This window comes from Salmo salar, chromosome 05 (assembly GCF_965601325.2).
Source record: "Salmo salar chromosome 05, fSalSal1, whole genome shotgun sequence".
Classification (NCBI taxonomy): Eukaryota; Metazoa; Chordata; class Actinopteri; order Salmoniformes; family Salmonidae; genus Salmo; species Salmo salar.
This window is the reverse complement of record NC_138295.1, coordinates 50774008-50800015: the sequence shown is the minus strand read 5'-3', so window position 1 is coordinate 50800015 and position 26008 is coordinate 50774008. Positions and strand designations below refer to the sequence as shown.

Here is a 26008-nt window from a genome sequence, read left to right as displayed (position 1 = left end):
AAAAGTTAAAATGTTCTCATTTGTAGAAATCAATCAATTTGGATATTATTCAAAATATCCACCTGAAAAGGTTTAGATGGCAATTGAACTACCTAGTTTAATTGCATGAGACAACAATATCTAAAAATTTGAGATTGGCTGGATGTTACATGTTACAAACATGAGCATACGTTTTCTGTCACGTGGAATTAATGATAAAAAAATATGCCTGCTGATTCTTCACCACCAGGGGTCACTGATCGCAGAAAGCTGAAATCAAACGGCAGTCCAAAGGAGGCGGAACATCCATTTTCCCCGGCACAGGCATTGCCCTGTGAACAAAAGAAAAATGGCTGCTCTGTCTTTGTTAGCTTAGCATCTCATGCAAAGCTAATCCTACTTTTTACCAGAATTCCCACTTCCGAGTAACATAGGATCCCCTTAAACAAGGGAACGGTTTTACTAATAATGTCCTATGTTCAAACCCTTTCGGCGTTATTTTTCGCAATATTTTACCGGACCGTGCGGAAAACAACGAAATACACCTTTGGTCTACTCGCTCTGCTGAAAACGCGAGAGACCGAGAGATAATTAACCACTTCGGTTAAGCTAATATCGCTACTCAAATTTCTCTAATTTGCCAGCCCATATGTCTGGATTAAGAAATTAAAACTGACCGAGTCTACTCGCTTCTGAAATGCGGGAGACAGAAATAGCACTAACGTTTAGCCCAAAGCTCTATTTCTCAAATTTCTATAATTAGCTGGATTGTGTACCAGCACTAGACATTTTTATCACGGAGGCACCCTCCATATCTTTTGTTCAAATCGGAACACGCACACCTCAACAATTCCTGTCTACAGCTCCCATGGTGTATAACATAATCTTCTTTTCAATTTCATATATGCTGAATTGCAACATGAAGGCGTCATTTTATCTTAGATTCCTCGCACGGGCCATCACTATGTCATGACGTAGATACCATTAATTTGATGGCGATTATTTTAGCAAATCATTGAACTATGTTTAATTATTATGATGATTAAATTAATCATGTAACAATTAACTCATTAGCAATCTTGGGGCACCACGGAAAAAGTTTATTTAATGAGTTACCGTTTTCTGAATGAACTCTAAATATCTAAATATATCGTTATACCAATTATCGTTAATTATCATTATTACATCATCAGTCTCATTCTGAACGTCGTTGACTTCAAATCTACACGAACCCTATATCCATGATGATACACAAATTGGCTTAATTATTTATTTATTAAATAACTAAATAATCACACAGAATTAAATAAACACACACACAGGATAGATTATACATCGGTTACTAACATGATGCAATGAAAAGTCCCTAGTGGACAAACCCGATATGATGGCTTGGTACACAATGAAAGGGGTGGGGAACGAAAGAGCGGGAGGAGGAGAGACAAAGGAATTCAACAATCATACATACAGTTGAATAATACGCTCATCGTAAATATGGATATTTAGCACCCTAACAACCGCTCATTTGGATTTAGAAATGCAAAGTACATATTTACGCTTGTATGTCTTTGTCGTCTCTAGTTCATCAGAAGTCTCTAATTGTCCACCAGAGGTCACCATGTCCTTAGTAGTTGTAGTAGGTTGGTCTCGGAGTGTTATTTAGAATGTATCTTCAAGAGGTATACCACGCCATGTCCAGCGGGCCTTATTCTTCATACCCTAGAGATACCTATAGTGGTGAGAGAAAATTGTTCTTTGTCTCTCGTCTTCGGTCGAGTTTCCTAGGCTAACAGTGCATAAACAGCTGCAGACTGAATGTTCCTGTGTAGTCTTCTTCTTTGAGTTTCAGAGGGCTTTACAATTTTCTGGTATTGTAGTTTCAAACCATTTTGCCATATCCAGCTCGTGCTGTACTTCGGCTGGTCTTTAGTTTTAAACCATTTCTCAGCCGTGTAGCCACCGCTTCACGCTGTCTGGTCTGGTAGAGATTTTATTTTTCTCTGTTGAAAGTTTCAGAGTTTCTAACCATTTCGTACCTTTCAGCTCACGCTGTCGGTCATGCTGGTCTAATATGTTAATTCTTCAGAGTCCTTTTAAGCACTCGCCTTGGAGGGTGGTTCCATACCGTTGCCACAATGTCTGTGCTCATGTGGGTGTGGTTACTGACTTCGCAAAAGTATTTTGATGTTACAGTATTATCTCATTTAGAAGGCTAAAATCACATTTCATCTTCTCACAAAAAGTTCCACAACATTTAGATGTAAATCTGATAACTGGGACATATACATTTGTAGAGTTGCCGTTATTTGGTTATACCATCCTTAACGATATCACAAAACAACAACTTATTTGGCATGATTATTGTTTAGAGTCCCACAAACCATTTACCACATTATTTACGTTAGAAATATTGTTTCAATGTCCATCCGTTTGATGTTACAGTACTGCAAAATCTCTCCCTGTTGTAACAAAGGGATTTTTAACTTCCATTTCTGCAGAGTGGGAGAAAGAGTTCCTGCAAGGTATTTATGACCGTCATAAAACTGGCCAACTGTCACGACTTCTACCGAAGTTGATGCCCCTCCTTTTTCGGGTGGTGCTCGGCGATCGACGTCACCGGTCTTCTAGCCACCATTGATCAGTTTTTCATTTTCCATTGGTTTTGTATGGTTTCCTTACACACCTGTTTCTTATCCCAGTAATTACATGTTGTGTATTTAACCCTCTGTTTCCCCTCATATCCTTGTCGGTGATTGTTTGTTATGTTATGTACGTGTTGTTTATGTATCGGTGTCTGACGGGTTATTTGTTATTTGTTGGTTTTGGAGTTAGTTTTTGTAAATAAATACTCCATTTTTTAAACCACTTTGGTTTCTCCTGCACCTGACTTCCCTGCCACCTACATACACGGATTATGACACCAACTCCCACCCTTCCTCTCTGGTGGGAGAGGGGGCTCTCTCTGATCCTCACCCAGGAGGGAAAGTCATGACAGCAGGAACCTAGGAAGAACATGCTTGACTGTTAGTATAAGGTTCTTACTGTGGAATGCAGTGTTTTGTTTTTTTACCAGGCATAATGGGACCCATGTTGTCCAAAAAGTTATACTTTTTAATAATCTGTCCATATAACATTCTTCCAAGAGTCTTGATGATCATCCAGGTGCTTCTTGTCAAACTTGAGTAAACTTTTTTCATGACATGGGTAACATATTAGAAAGATAGAAACATATTCTATTTACAATAAAAGTGACTCCAAAATGACACAATACATTTTTTACCATTCATTTCTATTGGGCACAAAAATCTGAAACGCAAACAAAACAAACAGCAAGTGCATCCAACAGGTTTGTAGAGTCACAAGCTTGATGTAATTATTGCGTGCTTGGAATATGGAACCAAATATTAAACTTTTGGCTACTTTAATACACATATAAGTGAATTTGTCCCAATACTTTTGGTCCTCTAAAATTGGGGGAATATGTTTAAAAAGGGCTGTAATTTCTTAATGGTTCCCCGATATAGATGAAAATACCCTCAAATTAAAGCTGACAGTCTCCACTTAAAATTCAAAGTGCTGGAGTACTTAGCGAAAACAACAAAAAAATATTTCACTGTCCGAATACTTTTGGAACTCATTGTATATTGTAGGTTTCATGCTCTACCTGCTTTCCACCTACTCCCTGAATGTACGTTCTTTTCAAAATCTCGCTCCACTTGTTAAAACACATTCGATCACAGTAGACTACAAACGTCTTATGAGCAAAATATGGACAAGTGAATGCGGACGATAAATTCGACACCTGGAGGTGTCATAAAGATGATCTCATAATAGGCCTGCACCTGATCTTACAAGCAACCAGAGAAGGCTAGGCCTAGACATTTAAGCTAAAAACAATTATAAATAGGCTATTATTAGTGTTATTAGTCCTTATAGCCTACAATAAAAAATATATACACTACCATTCAAAATTTTGGGGTCACTTAGAAATGTCTTTGTTTTTGAGAGAAAATATATTTTTTTGTCCATTAAAATAGCATCAAATTGATCAGAAATACAGTGTAGACATTGTTAATGTTGTAAAGGACTATTGTAGCTGGAAACAGCAGATTTTTTATGGAATATCTACATAGGCATACAGAGGCCCATTATCAGCAACCATCACTCCTGTGTTCCAATGGCACGTTGTGTTAGCTAATCCAAGTTTATCATTTTAAAAGGCTAATTGATCATTAGAAAAAACTTTGGCAATTATCTTAGCACAGCTCTGATTAAAGAAGCAATAAAACTGGCATTCTTAAGACTAGTTGAGTATCTGGAGCATCAGCATTTGTGGATTTGATTACAGGCTCAAAATGACAAGAAACAAAGAACTTCTGAAACTCGTCAGTCTGTTCTTCTTCTGAGAAATGACGGCTATTCCATGCGATAAATTGGCAAGAAACTGAAGATCTCGTGCAATGCTGTGTACTATTCCCTTCACAGAACAGCGCAAACTGGCTCTAACCAGAATAGAAAGAGGAGTGGGAGGCCCCAGTGCACAACTGAGCAAGAGGACAAGTACATTAGAGTGTCTAGTTTGAGAAACAGATGCCTCACAAGTCCTCAACTGGCAGCTTCATTAAATAGTACCCGCAAAACACCAGTCTCAATGTCAACAGTGAAGAGGCGACTCCAGGATGCTGGTCTTCTTGGTGGAAGGTGTTTTTGGTGGAAACCAATTGAGGACAGCGCCATGATGCTGCAATGGTTCGAGATCCATAGACTGGGCAGCACTTGTGGACAGCACCATGGTGCTGAAATGGTTCTAATATAAATACTTGAAGTTTTCTCTATAATCACCAATAGATGCGCAAACATATCATTGTGAACAAAACATTCTTCTCGGGGAATCCAGAGGAAAAGACAGACAGACTTCCAACGGGGATTACATATGAAAGCATAATAAGCAGCGTAATACAACATAATATAGTTGAGTCAGGGAGCTTTCCACATCCTTCTCCAGCACTGGCTAGATCAGCTGTTAGTTACTCGTGCGTATCTGCCTATCAGTTGCATCGTTGGCTTCTGTAGTCCCCTTTAACCTTTTAAGAACTCGCCTCGCCATTGGGATGCAGCCCGCTGATTATATCGATTCTGCTACTGCTACTGGGTTCTTAAATGACGTGTCATCTGACTCAGACGAGGGGGAGGAGTGAGATAATAAATAAATAAACAAACAAGGCAAATCCATCGAAACGCCACCATCCACTTCCTCAGTTTCAAGCATCGTCGGTGGTGAACGGTGGATCACTGGGGGGAAAGAACGCCACTGTTATTTAATGGCCCATAAATTGAGAGGCGAAATAGTTGGCTGAAAAACGGGGGTCCTTGGTGAGGAATATAGTCCTTCGCTGGAAGAGGGAAGGACGCGTTGTCGGTCGAGCATCATCCACAGCGAACCATCATTTTATGAGGAGACCATCCAAACCGTTACAGTAAGGACTTTAGAATAGAATAACCTACAAGTAATTTAACTGATATTTAATTGTAAAACATTTATTACTAATGTAGAATTATACAAATCAAACATTGCAAAAAATAAATTCCCGTTTATAGACAATTACAACGAGAAGCTATCATAGAAAATAAATCGACCTCATCTCTCCCTTTGCCTTTTTGTATTGCATATTGAGGATAAATTGCACCTCTGTTAGCCTATAGGCCAATCTTATTTATCAAATCGAGTTCATATAGCATGGGCTAGGCCTAAGTAAGGCATAGGCTATCGGTAAATTGGACTCGAGAGGAAAGCACGACGCAACCTTATTTGCCATTATCCATGTCAAGCATCCTTTTCAATTTGTCGTTTCATTTCCGATCTCAGAACATTTCCCAATATCTAGGCTGAGAGTATTTTCCCTATATCCACCTCCCCAGTGGATTTTTAAGGGCACTCTGGAATACCACGACTGGTTGTGCTTTGGGGGGGACCATTTTTGACGTTTGATTCGTGAGGTTTGACGCCACGGAGAGAAGATGTCGGGGCAGACGCTGACGGACCGCATTGCCGCGGCGCAATACAGCTTGACGGGATCGGAGGTTGCTCGAGCTGTCTGCAAAGCTACCACTCATGAGCAGACAGCACCCAAGAAAAAACACCTGGAATGTAATTATGGCCTCTCCTCCCTATCTCTACACACACCTTACAAGTACTGGTTCCCTGTGTGTGTGTGTGTGTGTGTGTGTGTGTGTGTGTGTGTGTGTGTATGTATGTATGTATGTATGTATGTGTGTGTGTGTTCCTGTGATTGAATAATATTATACCTATCAGTGGAGGCTGTTAAGGGGAGGACGCTCATAATGGAGCAAATGGAATGTCATCAAACTATTTGTTTCATGTATTTAATACTAGTCTACTCATTCCGCTCCAGCCATTACCACGAGCCCGTCCTCCTCAATTAAGGTGCCACCAACCTCCTGTGATACCTATACCCATATTATAATATTATTAAATCAATAGCAATGGTTCACCATCTTCATTTGCTTTGCTTGTGTGAAATAAATGTTTTCAGCATGTAGACCTAAAACAAATGATGTTTCGCTTTAGCCAGACTATCCAGGCCCCTGCCAGGCATCACCGATCAATATTGATGCCTGCTGTGCTCATAAAAGGGGCAGTTAGACTGAAGTAGTCAACTCCGAGCCAGGACATTGAACAGAACAGAGCCATCAGCCTCCTACCTCTGCATCCTTCCTTCCACCCTCATCTGAGAGGTCCTGTTGTCACTACTACTAACACAGGCTTGTACCTCGGGACCTGGCCAATGTGAGGAGGTATAGGAGGCGGAGTGGCACTGTCTGTCAGCTGTGTCTGGTATCAAAGCCCCACTTTGTTAGATGGTGAGGAGATACAAGTTTGTTTTTCAGGTTTTGTCTTACAATGACATAGGAAACCCGATGTGCTGAATTAACTTCTTAGTTTCAGAGTTGTATTTTACTAAATGTCTAAAACACGCAATATACACTGAGCATACCAAACATTAGGAACGCCTTCCTAATACTGAGTTGCACCTCCAACCTTTTGCCCTAAGAACAGCTTCAATTTGTCAGGGCATGGACTCTACAAGCTGTTGAAAGCGTTCCACAGGGATGCTGGCCCATGTTGACTCCAATTACTTCCCACAGTTGTGTCAAGTTGGCTGGATGTCCTTTGGGTGGTGGACCATTCTTGATACACACAGGAAACTGTTGAGTGTGAAGCATCCGTCAGCGTTGCAGTTCTTGACACAAACCATATCCCGTTCAAAGGTGCTTAAATCTTTTGTCTTGCCCATTCACCCACTCAGTGGTGCACGATCCATGCCTCAATTGTCGCGAGGCTTGAAAATAATTATTTAACCTGTCTCCTCCCCTTCATCTACACTGATTGAATTGGATTTAACAAGTGACATTGATAAGGGGTCATAAGCGTTCACCTGGATTCACCTGGTCAGTCTATGTCATGGAACGAGCAGGTATTCTTAATGTTTTGTATACTAAGTGTATACCCCTGTATGCGATTATGTATAGCATTTGAAAGATCATACACTCCTACCTGAGAGAATCTTTGTCATGGGTGCCCAAGTCAGGCACCAGATCAATTTAATCCAAAGGCCTCTGTTTTGCATCAGGCCTACATGATCACTGATGGCAGGTGGCTTGTTTGCCTCACTTTCTCCATAAGGACCAGTGGTGATCAGTCTGTGGCAATTAGGCCAAGAGAGTCTGCTTGCCAGGATGATAGCCCAATACTGCGCCAGCTAGGTAACCTAAGGCTGTAGTTTCTCCTTCTGTACATCATCAATATGAAAACCAAGAGTGACCTTGGCAAAACCTCTCAGGGATAATTCAATCCACCCAATCCACCCTCTTTGAGTCTGGGAGTAAAGCATATTTATGTACTCCCCTTATTCATGGGATTGGGGGATTGGAAAGCCCACCCCCGGCCAATCATGTGTCAGCAATCTTTTGACATCTCGGAAAGTGCAGACTCGGTGTCCTCTGCTCCTCATAGCCAGTCACTCTCGTTTAGTGCTCTGAGTATATGTGATGTCGCCCACTGACTAGCTCTAAGGGACAATGCTCTCCACTGAATACACAACAGGTTCACACACATATATAGGCATGCACACGTACGCATGCGCACACCACACACACACACACACACACACACACACACACACACACACACACACACACACACAAAATAGTACATATGGCAAATAGTCACATAATTAAATCAAACATTGCTGTAGATATTACAAGTCTAATTCAACTGCAATATAATCACAAGTATTCCCTTTTTAGTGGGAGGGTAGGGGAGGGAAAGGGGGAGGTTTATATGAGTTGCGATCTGGGAGGGCTCTTGGAAAATGTAGTTTATTTTTAATTTTTACGTACTGTATTCTTTGCTGATTATTGATTACTCATCTATTTACTTTTTATTTACTTTATTTACTCATTATTACATTTGCAACAAAGTATTTTCCAGATTTTTAATGGTTAAGCTAACTGTGCTTTCTTGGAACTTACAGGGCATAAAAGGAGAAAAAAAAGCATACTAGTTGTTTTGATATTATGAATAGGAAAGGAGTAGATATTGCCATGCTCCAGGAATCTGATATAATGAAGGATGATATAAGCAAAATAGAAAACAACAACTTGAAGTTGGCTGCCTTTTCTTCTGTTAATAATAAAACAAAAGTGGTAATTGTTTTTTTTTCACCGTAATCTCAAGTTTCAATGATCAAGAAGGGAGAATTGCCTATGTGAAGGAAATATTTTCTGGCAAATTTCCAGCACCAATCAAAAGTTTGGACACACTGACTCATTCAAGGGTTTTTATATATATATATTTTTTAAACTATTTTCTACATTGTAGAATAATAGTGAAGACATCAACACTATGAAATAACTCATATGGAATCATGTGGTAAACAAAACAGTGTTAAACAGATCTAAATATATTTTATATTTGAGATTATTCACCCTTTGCCTTGATGACAGCTTTGCACACTCTTGGCATTCTCTCAACCAGCTTCATGAGGTAGTCACCTAGAATGCATTCAATTAACAGGTGTGCCTTGTTAAAAGTTAATTTGTGGAATTTCTTTCCTTCTTAATGCGTTTGAGACAAATCAGTTGGTATACAGAAGATAGCCCTATTTGGTAAAAGACCAAGTCCATGTTATGGCAAGAACAGCTCAAATAAGCAAAGAGAAATGACAATCCTTCATTACTTTAAGACATGAAGGTCAGTCAATGCGGAACATTTCAAGAACTTTGAATGTTTCTTCAAGTGCAGTCGCAAAAACCGTCAAGCACTTTGATGAAACTGGCTCTCATGAGGACCGCCACAGGAAAGGAAGACCCACAGTTACCTCTGCTGCAGGGAAGTTCATTTAAGTTAAGTGCACCTCAGATTGCAGCCCAAATAAATGCTTCACAGAGTTCAAGTAACGGGCACATCTCAACATCAACTGTTCAGAGGAGGCTGTGTGAACCAGGCCTTCATGGTCGAATTGCTGCAAAGAAACCACTAATAAAGGACACACATAAGAAGAAGTGACTTGCTTAGGCCAAGAAACACAGCAATTGACGTTAGTCCGGTGGAAATCTGTCCTTTGGTCTAATGAGTACAAATTGGAGATTTTGGTTCCAACCGCCGTGTCTTTGTGAGACACAGAGTAGATGAACGGATGATCTCCGCATGTGTGGTTCCCACCGTGAAGCATGTGGGAGGAGGTGTGATGGTGTGGGGCTGCTTTGCTGGTGACACTGTCAGTGATTTATTTCGAATTTAAGGCACACTTCACCAGCATGGCTACCACATCATTCTGCAACGATACGCCATCCCATCTGGTTTGTGCTTAGTGGGACTATCATTTGTTTTTCAACAGTACAATGACCCAACACACCTCCAGGCTGTGTAAGGGTTATATGACCAAGAAGGAGAGTGATGGAGTGCTGCATCAGATGACCTGGCCTCCACAATCACCCAACCTCAACCCAATTGAGATGGTTTGGGATGAGTTGGACCGCAGAGTGAAGGAAAAGCAGCCAACAAGTGCTCAGCATATGTGGGAACTCCTTCAAGACTGTTGGAAAAGCATTCCTCATGAAGCTGGTTGAGAGAATGCCAAGAGTGTTCAAAGCTGTCATGAAGGCAAAGGGTGGCTACTTTGAAGAATGTAAAATATATTTAAAAAATGTCAACACTTTTTTGGTTAATACATCTGTGTTTTTTCATAGTTTTGATGTCTTCACTATTATTCTTCAATGTAGAAAATAGTAAAAATAAAGAAAAACCCTTGAATGAGTATGTGTGTCCAAACTTTTGACTGGTACTGTATATATTTTGGTTTCTGCATATGCCCCCAATACTTACGATTATTAGTTTTTTTGTCTCTCTATCCAAAATTCTTGCTGGAGTATCTGATTTCCATATGGTCTTAGGTGGTGACATGAATACAACCATAAATCCGACAATGTGTAAATCTAACAAATCGGGTACTGTACCACTAGCCACTATAGCATAGCAAAATATGGTTTCTGATGTTACACTAGTAGATATACAATATGGAGAGTGCATAATCCACACCTGAAAGAATATACATTTTACTCTGCTAGGCACAGATAATTTTCAAGGATAGATTGATTACATATTACTTTCATCACAGTTATTGCATCTAGTACAAAAGGTGGAAATTGTACATACTGTATGTCTATGTCTGATCATGAAACTTATGCAAACTATAAACAATGTTCCAAATCGTGCCACAAGTAATCTCACTCTCTTAAAAAAATTGGATTTCTGTAATCAATTCAGGTCTGATTTACATGAATTTATCTTCCTCAACAAAGAATTGGTGAATGACAATGGATTCCTGTGGGATGCCATTAAAGGGTTCATTAGAAACAATACAATAGCATTTGCTTCTGGTTTGAACAAGTCTCAACAGTCTCACTTTATTCTTACTAACTCGTCAACAGCAGAAAAAAAAATGTACGCCGAGAAGGAGAAAGAATTATTAATCATCAAATCTGAGTTAAATTCCTTACTGAGATTAAGAGCAGAATTTCTAATTCATGAAGTCAGACAAACTGATTATGTGGACGGTAATAGACCTAGCTTCCTCTTAGCTAGTAAATTACGCAATAAGGATAGTCTTGCTGACGTTGTTTCCATTCAGGCTGACGTGCTCTCTTTTTCACCATCAACCAATTTACAATTTAAAAATGTATATGAAAAATTATACAGTTCTGAAGTACAAAATACAGCAGAAAGCAAGAGACCCTTTTTCGAGGGCTTGAATCTACCGCAACTCTCCTGCGATGATTCACACTCTAAATGCACCTACAGTATAATGCTCAATGAACTGCACGATGCATTGAAAGACATGAACTGAGGTAAATCCCCTGGATGGGATGGCATCCCACCGGAATTCTATTTAACCTTTTGGTCTGATCTTGGCTTGATATTATTAGAAATGGTACAAATATCTATTCAAATGGGCTTTTTCAATAGAGATGTTAATAGTGCAATTATCTCTCTGTTACATAAAAAAGGTAAAGACACAACTCTCTATTCAAGTCATAGGCCTCTCTCCCTCATTAACAGTGACATGAAATTGTACACAAAGGTTCTAGCCAAACGTCTTGAAACCATTTACCCAAACTAGTTAATCCAGATCAAACAGCTTTTGTCAAATATAGATTGTCTGACGCTAGTCTGAGACATCTCATATGTATAATGCACATTACTCCTAATATACCATCCCCCTGTGCAGTCAGGCCTTTGACCGTTTCTGGTATTCTATGGAAAGAATGGTATTTGGCTAAATATTTATAAATATGTATCGTAACCCCTTTGCAATGGTCTTGATGGGCAACCAATGCTCCTCACAGTTCGACATCAAACGGGGAACTCATCAAGGCTGTCCAGCGTCTAGTCACCTATTTGCCCTATCACTGGAGCCTTTAGCTAAAACAATAGGTCAATCCCAAGATTTAGAGCAAATATCAGTTGAGGACACGGACCACCAAATCTCATTATATGCAGATGGCATACAGTGCATTCGGAAAGTATTCAGACCCTTTGACTTTTTCGACACTTTGTTACATTACAGCCTTATTCTAAAATGGATTAAATTGTATTTTTTCCTCATCAATCTACACACAATACCCCATAATTGTAATGATGGGGCGGTGAGTCGGAAGCAGGTGCAGGTGAAACGTTTTAATAAAACAACAAAACCAAGAACATGACACTAAAATAAGGCAGTACGCTGATACACAAGAACAATACCAACTGGTGAGTGAACCTGGGAGAGTGACATATAAAGGGGAGGAAATTATGAAGATAATGGAGTCCAGGTGTGAATCATAATGATTCACAGGTGTGCGTAATGATGAGTGCCAGCTGTGCGTAATGATGAATCCCAGGACCGGTGGTTAGTACTCTGGCGACGTCGTACGCCGGAGGGGAGGAGCAGGAGCAGACGTGACAATAATGACAAAGCAAAAACAGGGTTTACATTTTTGGGTCAAAAAAATAATAAATATCACATTTACATACGCATTTAAACCCTTTACTCAGTACTTTGTTGAAGAACCTTCTTGAGTCTTCTTGCGTATGACGCTACAAGCTTGGCACATCGGTATTTGGGGAGTTTCTCCATTTCTTCTCTGAAGATCCTCTCAAGCTCTGTCAGGTTGGATGGGGAGCTTTGCTGCACAGCTATTTTCAGGTCTCTCCAGAGATGTTAGATCGGGTTCAAGTCCGGGCTCTGGCTGGGCCACTCAAGGACTTTCAGAGACTTGTCCCGAAGTCTTGGCTGTGTGCTTAGGGTCATTGTCCTGTTGGAAGGTGAACCTTTGCCTGAGTCTGAAGTCCTGAGCCCTCTGGAGCAGGTTTTCATCAAGGATCTCTCTGTTCTGTTCATCTTTCCCTCAATCCTGACTAGTCTTCCAGTCCCTGCCACTGAAAAACATCCTCACAGCATGATGCTGCCACCACCATACTTCACCGTAGGGATGGTGCCAGGTTTCCTCCAGACGTGACGCTTGGCATTCAGGCCAAATAGTTCAATCTTGGTTTCATCAGACCAGAGAATCTTGTTTCTCATGGTCTGAGAGTCCTTTAGGTGCCTTTTGGCAATCTCCAAGAGGGCTGTCATGTGCTTTTTACTGAGGAGTGGCTTCTGTCTGGCCACTCTACCATAAATGCCTGATTGGTGGAGTGCTGCAGAGATGGTTGTTTTTCTGGAAGTTTCTCCCACCTCTACAGAGGAACTCTGTAGCTCTGTCAGATTGACCATCGGGTTCTTGGTTTCCTGCCTGACCAAGGCCCTTCTCCCCCGATTTCTCAGTTTGGCTGAGCAGTCAGCTCTAGGAAGAGTCTTGGCGTTCCAAATTTCTGCCATTTAAGAATGATGGAGGCAAATGTGTTCTTGGGGACCTTAAATGTTGCTGACATTTTTGGAACCTGTCCCCAGATCTGTGCCTCGACACAATCCTGTCTTGGAGCTCTATGGACAATTCCTTCAACCTCATGGGTTGGTTTTTGCTCTGACCTGCACTGTCAACTGTGGGACCTTATATAGACAGGTGCGTGCCTTTCCAATTCATGTCCAATCAATTAAATATACCACAGGTGGACTCTAATCAAGTTGTAGAAACATCTCAAGATTGGTCAATGGGAACAGGATGCACCTAAGCTAAATGTTGAGTGTCATAGCAAAGGGACTGAATACTTATGTAAATAAGGTATTTCTGTTTTTATTTCTAATACATTCTGACAAAACATTCTGACAACCTGTTGTCGCTTTGTCATTATGGGGTATTGTGTGTAGATTGATGAAGATGTTTATTTATTTACTCAATTTTAGAATAAGGCTGTAATGTAACAAAATGTGAAAAAGGGAAAGGGTCTGAATACTTTCTGAATGTACTGTATTATTGTACCTTGACAATATATCACAATCCCTCCCTAATGTATTAAGTATATTCAGACAATTCAGCAGTATATCAAGTTATAAGATTAACCTCACTAAATCATCTCTGCTCCCACTTAAACAAAGCAATGTTCAATCTCAATATAGAATCGAAGATACCAATTGTGACCCATTTTAAATACCTTGGCATGTTTCCCTTTCCAGATACATTTGTTTAGAAGATCTACAAACAAGTCCCAGCTCCAATTACAGCAGATCTCAACAGATGGTTTAATCTAAGATTCACTTTATCAGGTCGAATTTCAAAAGTCAAAATTAATGTCTTGCTCAATCACTCAATCACTTTGTTGGCATGCTTCCTTTGCCCACGCCACTAGGGTACTGGGAAAATATCAAAAGTTCAGTCTTGAATTTTATATGGAAAGGGACACATCCCAGAATTAAAATGACTACACTCCAGCAGTCCAAAGGTTTTGGGGGTCTAGGTTTACCCAATTTCAAGTAATATGCTTTGTCTCTAGTGCTCCGCCCACTTAAGAAATAGTTTGATCAAGATAAATGTCTTTCTTGGTTGGAAATTGAAGAAAATATAGTGTCACCATTCACACTGAGAGATACTATTCTGTTCCTCATCTCCTAAGTTGTGCCGTACTCAGTTAGGACCAATCATCTCCCACACAATACAGACCTGGCAACAAATCGAAAAACTGGGTAATTGGGAAGTGCAATGGCATACCCAAACACCAATATTTAGAAATAACTCCTTACCTTTGGGAGGGAAACCTATTATTTTTAAACAATGGTCTGTACAAACAATTCATACATTTTCAGACATAATGAATGATGAAGGTTTATTATCCTTTCATGACCTAAAAAAAACATGTTTAATTTGGTGTGTCATTTTTTTTACATTTGCAGTTAAGAACTGCTATGTGCACTTATGAACACCATTCCATCCACTGAGTTTTGGAACCTACATGCACATGATGTGGGACTGCCCCACTATGAAGACCTTTTGGTCACAGGTTGCCAGGTCTGTGTCGAGCATAGTTGCTGCTGCCATTCCCCATCTACCCAGTATTTTATTGTTGAAGATGACTCTTCACTGACTTTCACAGTACCCCAGAAACGAGTATCGTTGTCTGGGCTGACTGCGGCAAAAATAATGTTAGTGACCAGATGCAAGCCTCAACATAACCTCAGCATAACGCAATGGCTACAAAACTTCCTTGATGGCTTTCACTACAGCTCTCCATAGCTCGTGTGAACAGCGCCAAGGAAACAACATTAGATACATTCAGTCAAAAATGTACAATTGTTTGAATCTATCAATTGTATTTTGAATGTCAGTATAGAATATCGATGCATACAGGTTAATTCTATTAATGTGTGCCTTGGTCCCACAAACAATTTTTCAAACATAAGATGAGCTACCCATTATGTTTTGTTTTATGCATAGATTTGTCCACAACATGAGCTCATGGGGAAGAGAGAGGGAGGTGGGGAGGGGGAGAGGGAGTGAGGAGGGAGGGAGGGAGGCGGGAATAGAAAATAGTGGCACCTCCTAAGAAGGGGGCGGGGGAGATGGGACAGACAGGACAAATAATATATATATATATATATATAGATAGAAATTATTTTTTAAATGTTTTAATATATGTAATTTTTTTTTGATTATTGCAGGACTGTGATCTGAACCCCTCACAAAACCATTATTAGCACTAACAACATTATGAATTTAATAACTTTTGCATCCAGCAGATTTTCCTCTCAGACTTCAATAATTGAGAGGGGAAAAAAGGAAATATACAAGAAGTATGATGTTTGAGCAAAATGGGGATCCTACTGTTTTATTGTTCATTTAGAACTAGTTGCGATGCTGTCCTTCCAAGTCTTGTTCATCAAGGCTTCCCCATCGGCTAGAGGAGGACTGGAAATTGATATTCATTCAGAACATGTTCTTGCCTGGTTGATGTACAACAAAGCACACTTAATGTTAAGGCATTTCCCAATCCTATGTGTTATCTTGTGATGAAGGAATAGTTTGTCTGGATATAGAGTAGTGCCATCTAAAAAGCTGAAAGGTCTTTCATGTCTTTTTCATTTGAAGACTCTGTGTCCTGGGATGTTTCCATGGTGATTTCGTGAGTGTAATATCGTCAAACACCAAGCCTGTGAGCTTTCCATGCTGACCCATAAGCGGGAGAGCGAGAGGGAGAGAGGCTCTCTCTCCAAATCATCCTTACCCCACCCCTATTCATTCTCTCCCAGTAGAGAGTGAAATGATGCAGTGCTAGTAGTGTGCTGCAGTGAGGAGAGAGGGAGAGAGAGAGCCTCCAACCTCTCTCAGGTGTCCAACCCTCACTGGACAAGGGATTTCACTAGACATAATACAGTAGTAGTGTAATAGGACACCAGTGTAGTAGCTGAACTAGATCACGGGTCATGTTCAGTAGGGCACTCTGTAGCAAAACATTTTGTAAAGCAATATTTTGCATTTAAAATCTCCCTATTTCAAAACATTTTCTCTCTTGAGAAAATTCCTCCTGCCAGACAACACAGTAGACTGTAATGGTCCGTCTGTCAGTCAGGATTCCTCAGACCACACCTTCACACCTAGAAGATGGTGTAGCTTCACACCACAGCTGACATTGAAAGCCCTGAAAAGAGTATGATGTCAGGTCAGCTATCATCTTAGCAGGGGGTTGGAGACACACCTGTGTGAAAGATCCATGTGTTAATTATTTTAGAATTGTGATCATTACAGCTGAACAGCAAGGAGGTGCTTTAACATCTTTCAACACTCTTGATGGTGGCTCGACAGGGCCTGCTTGTGTCTTCAGTGCAGGCTCCAGCAATCTTAGAGCTGTTGCACTGCTTATGTGTGAATGCTAAGTACGTTCTCCTGCCAAGTTCTCTTTGTGTGGAAGGGGATAGAGAACACAACTGTATGGGGACGCTATGGATTAAGAAGCCCAGCTTTGTGTGCCACTCATGGCCCCCAGCTGCCTGGGCACAAGTCTTGGGAAACTTTTAACCTCTTCATGACTCTCACATCAACTTATTATTGTGGCCATGTTGGGATTCTGGCTTCTACCGTGTTTTTTGGTCCCTATGGTCAGAAAACCTGATGGTTTTCATACTGACTTCAAAGGTTAAGACCCAAGTAAGATGAGATGGACAGTCTTAGCCTGAGCCCAGAGTGAGGTAGTGCACTGGCAGGATTTGGATTACAGCCAAATTAGATGGTTCAGAAGGAGGAGACCTGCTACCCTGCTGCTCAGAAGGACCACCATCTTTATCCAATGCAATTTAAACAATATGACTTCCATCCTCTTGCCCTGCTACAACAGCTGTTTGAGTGTACATGAGTCATGATCAGGGTTGTGGACACACACGCATGCACGTACACACATCAACACACATACATACCCAACAACACACACACAGTCAATATTCATGATTATATCTTCTATCATGACATCCGGCAGGCATTTGCAGCAGAATACCCATCTCTCTCTGTGTGTGTGTGTGTGTGTGTGTGTGTGTGTGTGTGTGTGTGTGTGTGTGTGTGTGTGTGTGTGTGTGTGTGTGTGTGTGTGTGTGTGTGTGTGTGTGTGTGTGTGTGTGTGTGTGTGTGTGTGTGTGTGTGTGTGTGTGTGTGTGAGCTTAATTATCACCAGCACTGTTAATTATCACCTGCACTGCCTAAATCTAAATCAACAGTCATTCCAATTAACAGATTTTATGTAGTAGTAGGGGTTGGAGGAGGAGGTGAGAGGAGGTGAGAGGTGGCAGCAGATATGTAACCCACCACCTGGATTTGGTCCTATTTAGCAACATTTGAAATTGTGTTTGTTACATTGGATAAAATTAGAGTCAGAGTTAGAAAATAGTATATCATACACTGCAGTTGAGGAACAATGGGGAAGTTATTCTGAAAATGCCCTTAAATGTTTTGGTACACCTACTGGAGAGTTCTCTTTGTCTACACCCGTTCAACATCGTTCACACCATCTTAAACCTTAACCGCACCCATCTCTTTAAGGATTCACATGTGAGGCCATGTGCTAAACAGAGTTAATAAGGTAGTGTACTAAACAACCAAATATTTGAAGACTAAAAGTAGAAGCAAAAAAGTAGTAGTACAAATACATTTTATCTAGTCCTTGGCCTATATCCTAACCTAACTTTGGTGCAGGTCATGTTGTTCTTCACGTTACCATCTCTGGTAAACACGTACTATATCAAATAAAAGTTATGTTTATTTGTCACATGCTGTCATGTCCTGACCATAGTTAGATGTTATTTTCTATGGTAGAGTAGGTCAGGACGTGACAGTGGGTGTTTTGTGTTTTTCTATGTTTTGTATTTCTATGTTTGGCTTCTAGTTTTCTATTTCTATGTTTTTTTTTTGGGGGGGGGATCTCCAATTAGAGGCAGCTGGTCCTCGTTGTCTCTAATTGGAGATCATACTTAAGTAGTTTTTTTTCCCACCTGTGTTTGTGGGTAGTTGTCTTCTGTTTAGTTTTCTGTACCTGACAGAACTGTGCGCTTTCGTTTTCTCTTTATCATTTTTTTTGTGTTCTGAGTTAAAATAAATATTCATCATGAGCACTCAACACGCTGCACTTTTGTCCCCTCTCTACGACAGCCGTTACACATGCATAGGATACAGAAGATGTAAATGGTACAGTGAAATGGTTATTTGTATTGTGGAGTCTTTTGTTTAGACATGTAGCTAGCTAGTTAAACAATGAACCATAATCAATCAAATGTATTTATAAAGCCCCATTTACATCAGCTGATGTCACAAAGTCCTACACAGAAACCCAGCCTAAAACCCCAAACAGCAAGCAATGCAGATGTAGAAGCACGGTGGCTAGGAAAAACTCCCTGGAAAGGCAGGAACCTAGGAAGAAACCTAGAGAGGAACCAGGCTCTGAGGGGTCGCCAGTCCTCTTCTGGCTGTGCCGGGTGGAGATTATAACAGTACATGGCCAAGATGTTCAAACGTTCATAGATGACCAGCAGGGTCAAATAATAATCACAGTGGTTGTAGAGGGTGCAACAGGTCAGCACCTCAGGTGTAAATGTCAGATGGCTTTTTATAGCCAATCATTAAGAGTTAGAGACATCGGGTGCGGTAGAGAGTCGAAAAACAGCAGGTCCGGGACAAGGTAGCACGTCCGGTGAAAAGGTCAGGGTTCCATAGGCAGAACAGTTGAAACTGGAGCAGCAGCACGACCAGGTGCACTGGGGACAGCAAGGAGTCATCAGGCCAGGTAGTCCTGAGGCATGGTCCTAGGGCTCAGGTCCTCCGAGAGAAGAGAGAAAAGAGAGAAAGAGAGAGAGTTAGAGGGAGCATACTTAACTTCACACAGGACACAGGATAAGACCGGAGAAATACTGCAGATATAACAGACTGATCCTAGCCCCCCGATCACACTATTGCAGCATAAATACTGGAGGCTGAGACAGGAGGGGTCAGGAGACAGTGTGGCCCCTTCCGACAATACCCCCGGACAGGGCCAACCAGGCAGGATATAAACCTAATCAAGCACAGCCCCCACACCAGTAGAGGGATATCTTCAAACCACCAACTTACTACCCTGAGACAATGCCGAGTATAGCCCACGAAGATCTCCTCCACGGCATGAACCCGAGGGGGGCGCCAACCCGGACAGGAAGATCACATCAGTGACTCTACCCACTCAGTGACGCACCCCTCCTAGGGACGGCATGGAAGAGCACCAGTAAGCCAGTGACAGCCCCCGTAAAAGGATTAGAGGCAGAGAATCCCAGTGGAGAGAGGGGAACCGGCCAGGCAGAGACAGGAAGGGCAGTTCGTTGCTCCAGTGCCTTTCTGTTCACCTTCACACCCCTGGGCCAGACTACACTCAATAATAGGACCTACTGAAGAGATGAGTCTTCAATAAAGACTTAAAGGTTGAGACCAAGTCTCCGTCTCTCACATGGATAGGCAGAGCATTCCATAAAAATGGAGATCTATAGGAGAAAGCCTTGCCACCAGCTGTTTGCTTAGAAATTCTAGTGACAATAAGAAGGCCTGCGTCTTGTGACCATAACGTACATGTAGGTATGTACGGCAGGAGCAATTCGGAAAGATAGGTAGGAGCAAGCCCATGTAATGCTTTGTAGGTTAGCAGTAAAACCTTGAAATCAGCCCTAGCCTTAACAGGAAACCAGTGTAGAGAGGCTAGCACAGGAATACAATGATCAAATTTCTTGGTTCTAGTCAAGATTCTAGCAGCTGTGTTTAGCACTAACAGAAGTTTATCTGGTGCTTTTTCTGGGTAGCTGGAAAGTAGAGCATTGCAGTAGTCTAATCTAGAAGTGACAAAAGCATGAATACATTTTTCTGCATCATTTTTGGACAGAAAGTTTCTGATTTCTGCAATGTTACGTAGATGGAAAAAAGCTGTCCTTAAAACAGTCTTACGCCGAGGTCCTTCACAGTTTATTTGAGACAATTGTACAACCATCAAGATGAATTGTCAGATCCAACAGCAGTTCTCTTTGTTTCTTGGGACCTAGGACTAGCATCTCTGTTTTGTCTGAGTTTAAAAGTAAAACATTTGCCGCCATCCACTTCCTTATGTCTGAAACACAGGCTTCCAGGGAGGGCAATTTTGGGGCTTCACCATGTTTCATCGAAATGTACAGCTGTGTAACATTATGTTTCTGAATGACATCACCAAGAGGTAAAATATATAGTGAAAACTATAGTGGTCCTAAAACTGAACCTTGAGGAACACCGAAATGTACAGTTGATTTGTCAGAGGACAAACCATTCACAGAGACAAACTGATATCTTTCCGTAGGATAAGATCTTAACCAGGCCAGAACTTGTCTGTGTAGACCAATTTGGGTTTCCAATCTCTCCAAAAGAATGTGGTGATCGATTGTATCAAAAGCAACACTAAGGTCTAGGAGCACGAGGACAGATGCAGAGCCTTGGTCTGACGCCATCAAAAGGTAATTTACCACCTTCACACATTATGATCCACAATATTTATTCCATGGGACAAAACTAGCTCCAGAGTATGACTGTGGCAGTGAGTAGGTCCGGAGACATGTTTGACAAAACCCACTGAGTCGATGATGGCTCCGAAAGCCTTTTGGAGTAGGTATGTGGACTTTTCCATGTGAATATTGAAGTCACCAACATTTTTTATATTATCTGCCATGACTACAAGGTCCGATAGGAATTCAGGGAACTCAGTGAGGAACGCTGTATACGGCCAGTAAACAGTAGCTATAAAAAGTGATTGAGTAAGCTGCATAGATTTCATGCCTAGAAGCTCAAATGACGAAAATGCTGTCATTTTTTTTTTTAAACGAAATTTGCTATTGTAAATGTTAGCAACACCTCCACCTTTGCGGGATGCGTGGGGGATATGGTCACTAGTGTAACCAAGAGGAGAGGCCTCATTTAACACAGTAAATTCATCAGGCTTAAGCCATGTTTCAGTCAGGCCAATCACATCAAGATTATGATCAGTGATTAGTTCATTGACTATAACTGCCTTGGAAGTGAGGGATCTAACATTAAGTAGCCCTATTTTGAGATGTAAGATATCACAATCTCTTTCAATAATGACAGAAATGGAGGAGGTCTTTATTCCAGTGAGATTGCTAGAGCGAACACCGCCATGTTTAGCTCATTGTGGAGCTAGAGGAGTTAGAGCCCTGTCTATGTTCATAGATAAGATGAGAGCATCCTTCCGGCTAAGATGGAGTCCGTCACTCCTCAGCAGGCCAGGCTTGGACCTGTTTGTGGGTGAGTCCTAGAAAGAAGGCCAATTATCTACAAATTCTATCTTTTGGAAGGGGCAGAAAATAGTTTTCAACCAGCGATTGAGTTGTGAGACTCTGCTGTAGAGCTCATCACTCCCCCTAAGTCGGAGGGGGCCAGAGACAATTACTCGATGCCGACACATCTTTCTAGCTGATTTACAGGCTTAAGCTATGTTGCACTTGGTGACCTCTGACTATTTCATCCTAACTTCATTGGTGCCGACGTGGATAACAATATCCCTGTAGTCTCTACAGTTTTAGCCTTAGCCAGCACCATCTTCAGATTAGTCTTAACTTCCGTAGCCATGCCCCCTGGTAAACAGTGTATTTTCGCTTTTTAAGTCTAATACTTCGGGTAATGGAGTCGCCAATGACTAGGGTTTTCAATTTGTCAGAGATAATGGTGGGAGGCTTCGGCATCTCAGACCCCGTAAGAGGTGGAGGAGAGACCAGAAAAGGCTCGGCCTCTGACTCCAACTCGTTGCTTAATGGGGAAAACCGGTTGAGCATTCCTACAGCATTTCCTTCCGGAAGCCATGAGAAAATTGTCCGGCTGCGGGGACTGTGCGACGGGATTTATACTACTATCTGTACTTATTGGTGGCACAGACACTGTTTCATCCTCTCCTACACTTAAATTACCCTTGCCTAACGATTGCGTCTGAAGCTGGGCTTGCAGCATTGCTATCCTCACCATAAGGCGATTGTTCTCCTGCATGTTATGAGTACAGCGACTGCAATTAGAAGCAGCAATAACCTCAACCAAACATTTTCTGTAGTTGCGGATAAGACCTGCACAATGGTCAGGATACATTTTGGACCATTCCTCTTTACAAAACTGTTTCACTTCACTAATATTCTTGGGATGTCTGGTGTGAACCGCTCTCTTGAGGTCATGCCACAGCATCGCAATCGGGTTGAGGTCAGGACTCTGACTGGGCCACTCCAGAAGGCGTATTTTCTTCTGTTGAAGCCATTCTGTTGTTGATTTACTTCTGTGTTTCAGGTCGTTGTCCTGTTGCATCACCCAACTTCTGTGGAGCTTCAATAGATAGCCGTACATTCTCCTGAAAAATGTCTTGATAAACTTGGGAATTCATTTTTTACGTCAATGATAGCATGCAGCAAAGCAGCCCCAAAACATGATGCTCCCTCCACAATACTTTACAGTTGGGATAAGGTTTTGATGTGTGCTGTGCCTCTTTTTCTCCACACATGGTGTTGTGTGTTCCTTCCAAACAACTCAACTGTAGTTTAATCTGTCCACAGAAGATTTTGCCAGGAACATCCAGGTGCTCTTTTGCGAACTTCACACGTGCAGCAATGTTTTTTTTTTTGGACAGCAGTGGCTTCTTCCGCGGTGTCCTCCCATGAACACCATTTTTGTTTTGTGTTTTACGTATCATAGACTTGTCAACAGAGATGTTATTATGTTCCAGAGATTTCTGTAAGTATTTAGCTGACACTCTAGGATTATTCTTAACCTCAATGGGCATTGTGCGCTGTGCTCTTGCAGTCATCTTTGCAGGACGGCCACTCCTAGGGAGAGTAGCATCAGTGCTGAACTTTCTCCATTGATAGTCTTACCATGGACTAATGAACATCAAGGCTATTAGAGATACTTTTGTAACCCTTTCCAGCTTTATGCAAGTCAACAATTCTTAATCTTAGGTCTTCTGAGATCTCTTTTGTTTGAGGCATGGTTCACATCAGGCAATGCTTCTTGTAAATTCAAATTTTGTCTGTATTTTTTATAGGGCAGGGCAGTTCTAACCAACATATCCAATCTCATCTCATTGATTGGACTCCAAGTTAGCTGACTCCTGACTCCAATTAGCTTTTGGAGAAGTCATTAGCCTAGGGGTTCGCATACTTTTTCCAACCTACACTGAGAATGTTTAAATGATGTATTCCATATAGACAAGAAAAATACAATATTTTATGTGAAATTAGTTTAAGCACACTGTGTTTGTCTATTGTTGTGACTTAGATGAAGATCAGATCAAATTGTATAACCAATTTATGCAGAAATCCAGGTAATTCCAAAGGGAGCTGTATTTATGTAGTACGTTGCTCCTGCATTTTAAGTCCTATCAACTCGTTCATGGAGAGTGAAGATCTCCTTCAGAATATAATGAGAGAAAACATGCATCTGTAGTGGCAGAGGGAGAGTTAAAGAGAGACAAGGTGGAGTAACGAGAGACTAGATTGAGCAAGCTCACTTTGTGAGATGTATAGTGTGTTAGTATAGTGAGAAGAAATAAGAGGGAGTGGTAGGGCTAAGTTGTTCAGCTACGCCCCCCAACTTTCTTGTGCTCTTTCCATTTTTCTATATCTTCTCCTTGCTGCTTTGTTAGGCACTCTCCCCCCTGTCCTTACCCCACCCCTATTCATTCTCTCCCAGTAGAGAACAGTGAAATTAGTGTGCTGCAGTAAAAAGGGGATAGAAGAGGGATAGCGAGAGAAAGAGGAATATACAATTTATATCTTCCCTTAATACTGTGATAAAATAACATGCTCCCTCTAGTCAAACTATTGTGCTGTATCTACAGCTGCACTCTGGCTCCCGAGTGGCGCAACGCTCTAAGGCCCTGTATCTCAGTGCTAGAGGTGTCACTACAGACCCTGGTTCAATTCCAGGCTGTATCACAACAGGTCATGATTGGGAGTCCCATAGGGAAATGTACAATTGGCCCATTGTCGTCCAGGTTAGGGTTGGCTGGGGTAGGCCATCATTGTAAATAAGAATTTGTTCTTAACTGACTTGTCTAGTTAAATAAAAAATACTAACACTGGTCATGCTTTTGACCTGGTTTTATGGATATTAAGTCCTCTTATTGAAGGGAAAAGGGGATACCTAGTTCAGTTGTACAACTGAATGCATTCAACTAAAATATGTCTTCTGCATTTAACCCAACCCCTCTGAATCAGAGAGGTGCGGGGGCGGGGCTGCCTTAATCGACATCCATGTCATCGGCGCCCGGGGAACAGTGGGTTAACTGCCTTTTGCTCAGAGGGAGAACGACAGATTTTTACCAGTATTTAGATCGATGGCTCTAAATACTGGGAAATTTGTGAGGGAAACCTGTTTCAGTCTTCCAGAGATTTGAGACTGGGACAGAGATTCACCTTCCAGCAGGACAATGACCCTAATTATACTGCTAAAGCAACACTTGAGTGGTTTAAGGGGAAACATTTAAATATCTTGGAATGGCCTAGTCAAAGCCCAGACCTCAATCCAGTTGAGAACCTGTGGTATTACATAAAGATTGCTGTACACCAGCGGAACACATCCAACTTGAAGGAGCTGGAGCAGTTTTGCCTTGAAGAATGGGCAAAAATCCCAGTGGCTAGATATGCCAAGCTTATAGAGACATACCCCAAGAGACTTGCAGCTGTAATTGCTGCAAAAGGTGGCTCTACAAAGTATTGCCTTTTTTTTTTGGGGGGGGGGGGGGTGAATAGTTATGCACGCTCAAGTTTTCCGTTTTTTTGTGTTATTTCTTGTTTGTTTCACCCCAAAAAATATTTTGCATCTTCAAAGTGGTAGGCATGTTGTCTAAATCAATTGATACAACCCCCCCCAAAAATACATTTTAATTCCAGGATGTAAGGCAACAAAATAGGAAAAATGCCAACGGGGGTGAATACTTTCACAAGCCACTGTATGTATTCCCAGTCATTCTGAAATCTCATTGAAACATGATCTACTGCTCTACCACACATATAGACCAGTAGGCCTATGACGAATAGTTCTTTTGCTGCTTCTGTGACTGATCAGCGCTCAAACCCAGGTCGTCTACATGCCACAAGACTGTGTTAGCCTGCTGAGCTAAGAACTCTATTAGCCTGCTGAGCTAAAAACTGTATTAGTCTGCTGAGCTAAATACTGTGTTTGCCCGCTGAGCTAAAGACTGTGTTAGCTTGCTCCGCTAAAAATTGTTAGGCCGCTGAGCTGAGCTAAAGACTGTGTCAGCCTGCTGAGCTAAAGACTGTGTTAGCCTGCTAAAGAACTGTGTTAGCCCGCTAAGCTAAAGACTTTACACTTTTCTCTCCTGTATGAGGGCACAGCTCCTAGCCAACATCCAGGTGGGCCTCCCTTTCCTAACCTGCACACAGCAGTGATGGTTGGGCTGTGTCTCACTGTCTCTCTACACAAGCAGGGATTCAATAATGCAGGGACGTTTGTGTTTCCTGATTATTCGCCCTGCAGCCTCAGCGCTTTGTTCCCA

The 26008-nt window shown here is 41.5% G+C and overlaps 1 protein-coding gene across 3 annotated transcripts in view; it reads left to right on the top strand.

Annotated features, from left to right (window-relative positions):
* Positions 1-5176: 5176 nt before the first annotated feature.
* Positions 5177-26008, top strand: part of LOC106605045 (clathrin coat assembly protein AP180) — a 49599-nt gene continuing 28767 nt past the window's right edge. Inside the window, exons 1-2 of one of the 3 annotated variants that reach the window (XM_082975264.1) lie at positions 5177-5456; positions 5846-6127. In XM_082975264.1, coding sequence (XP_082831390.1) covers positions 5998-6127 — 130 coding nt within the window. In that variant the 5' untranslated portion in view covers positions 5177-5456; positions 5846-5997. Of the gene's footprint in view, positions 6128-26008 lie in introns of all 3 variants that reach the window. The other 2 variants (XM_082975262.1, XM_082975263.1) reach the window with 2 other exon arrangements.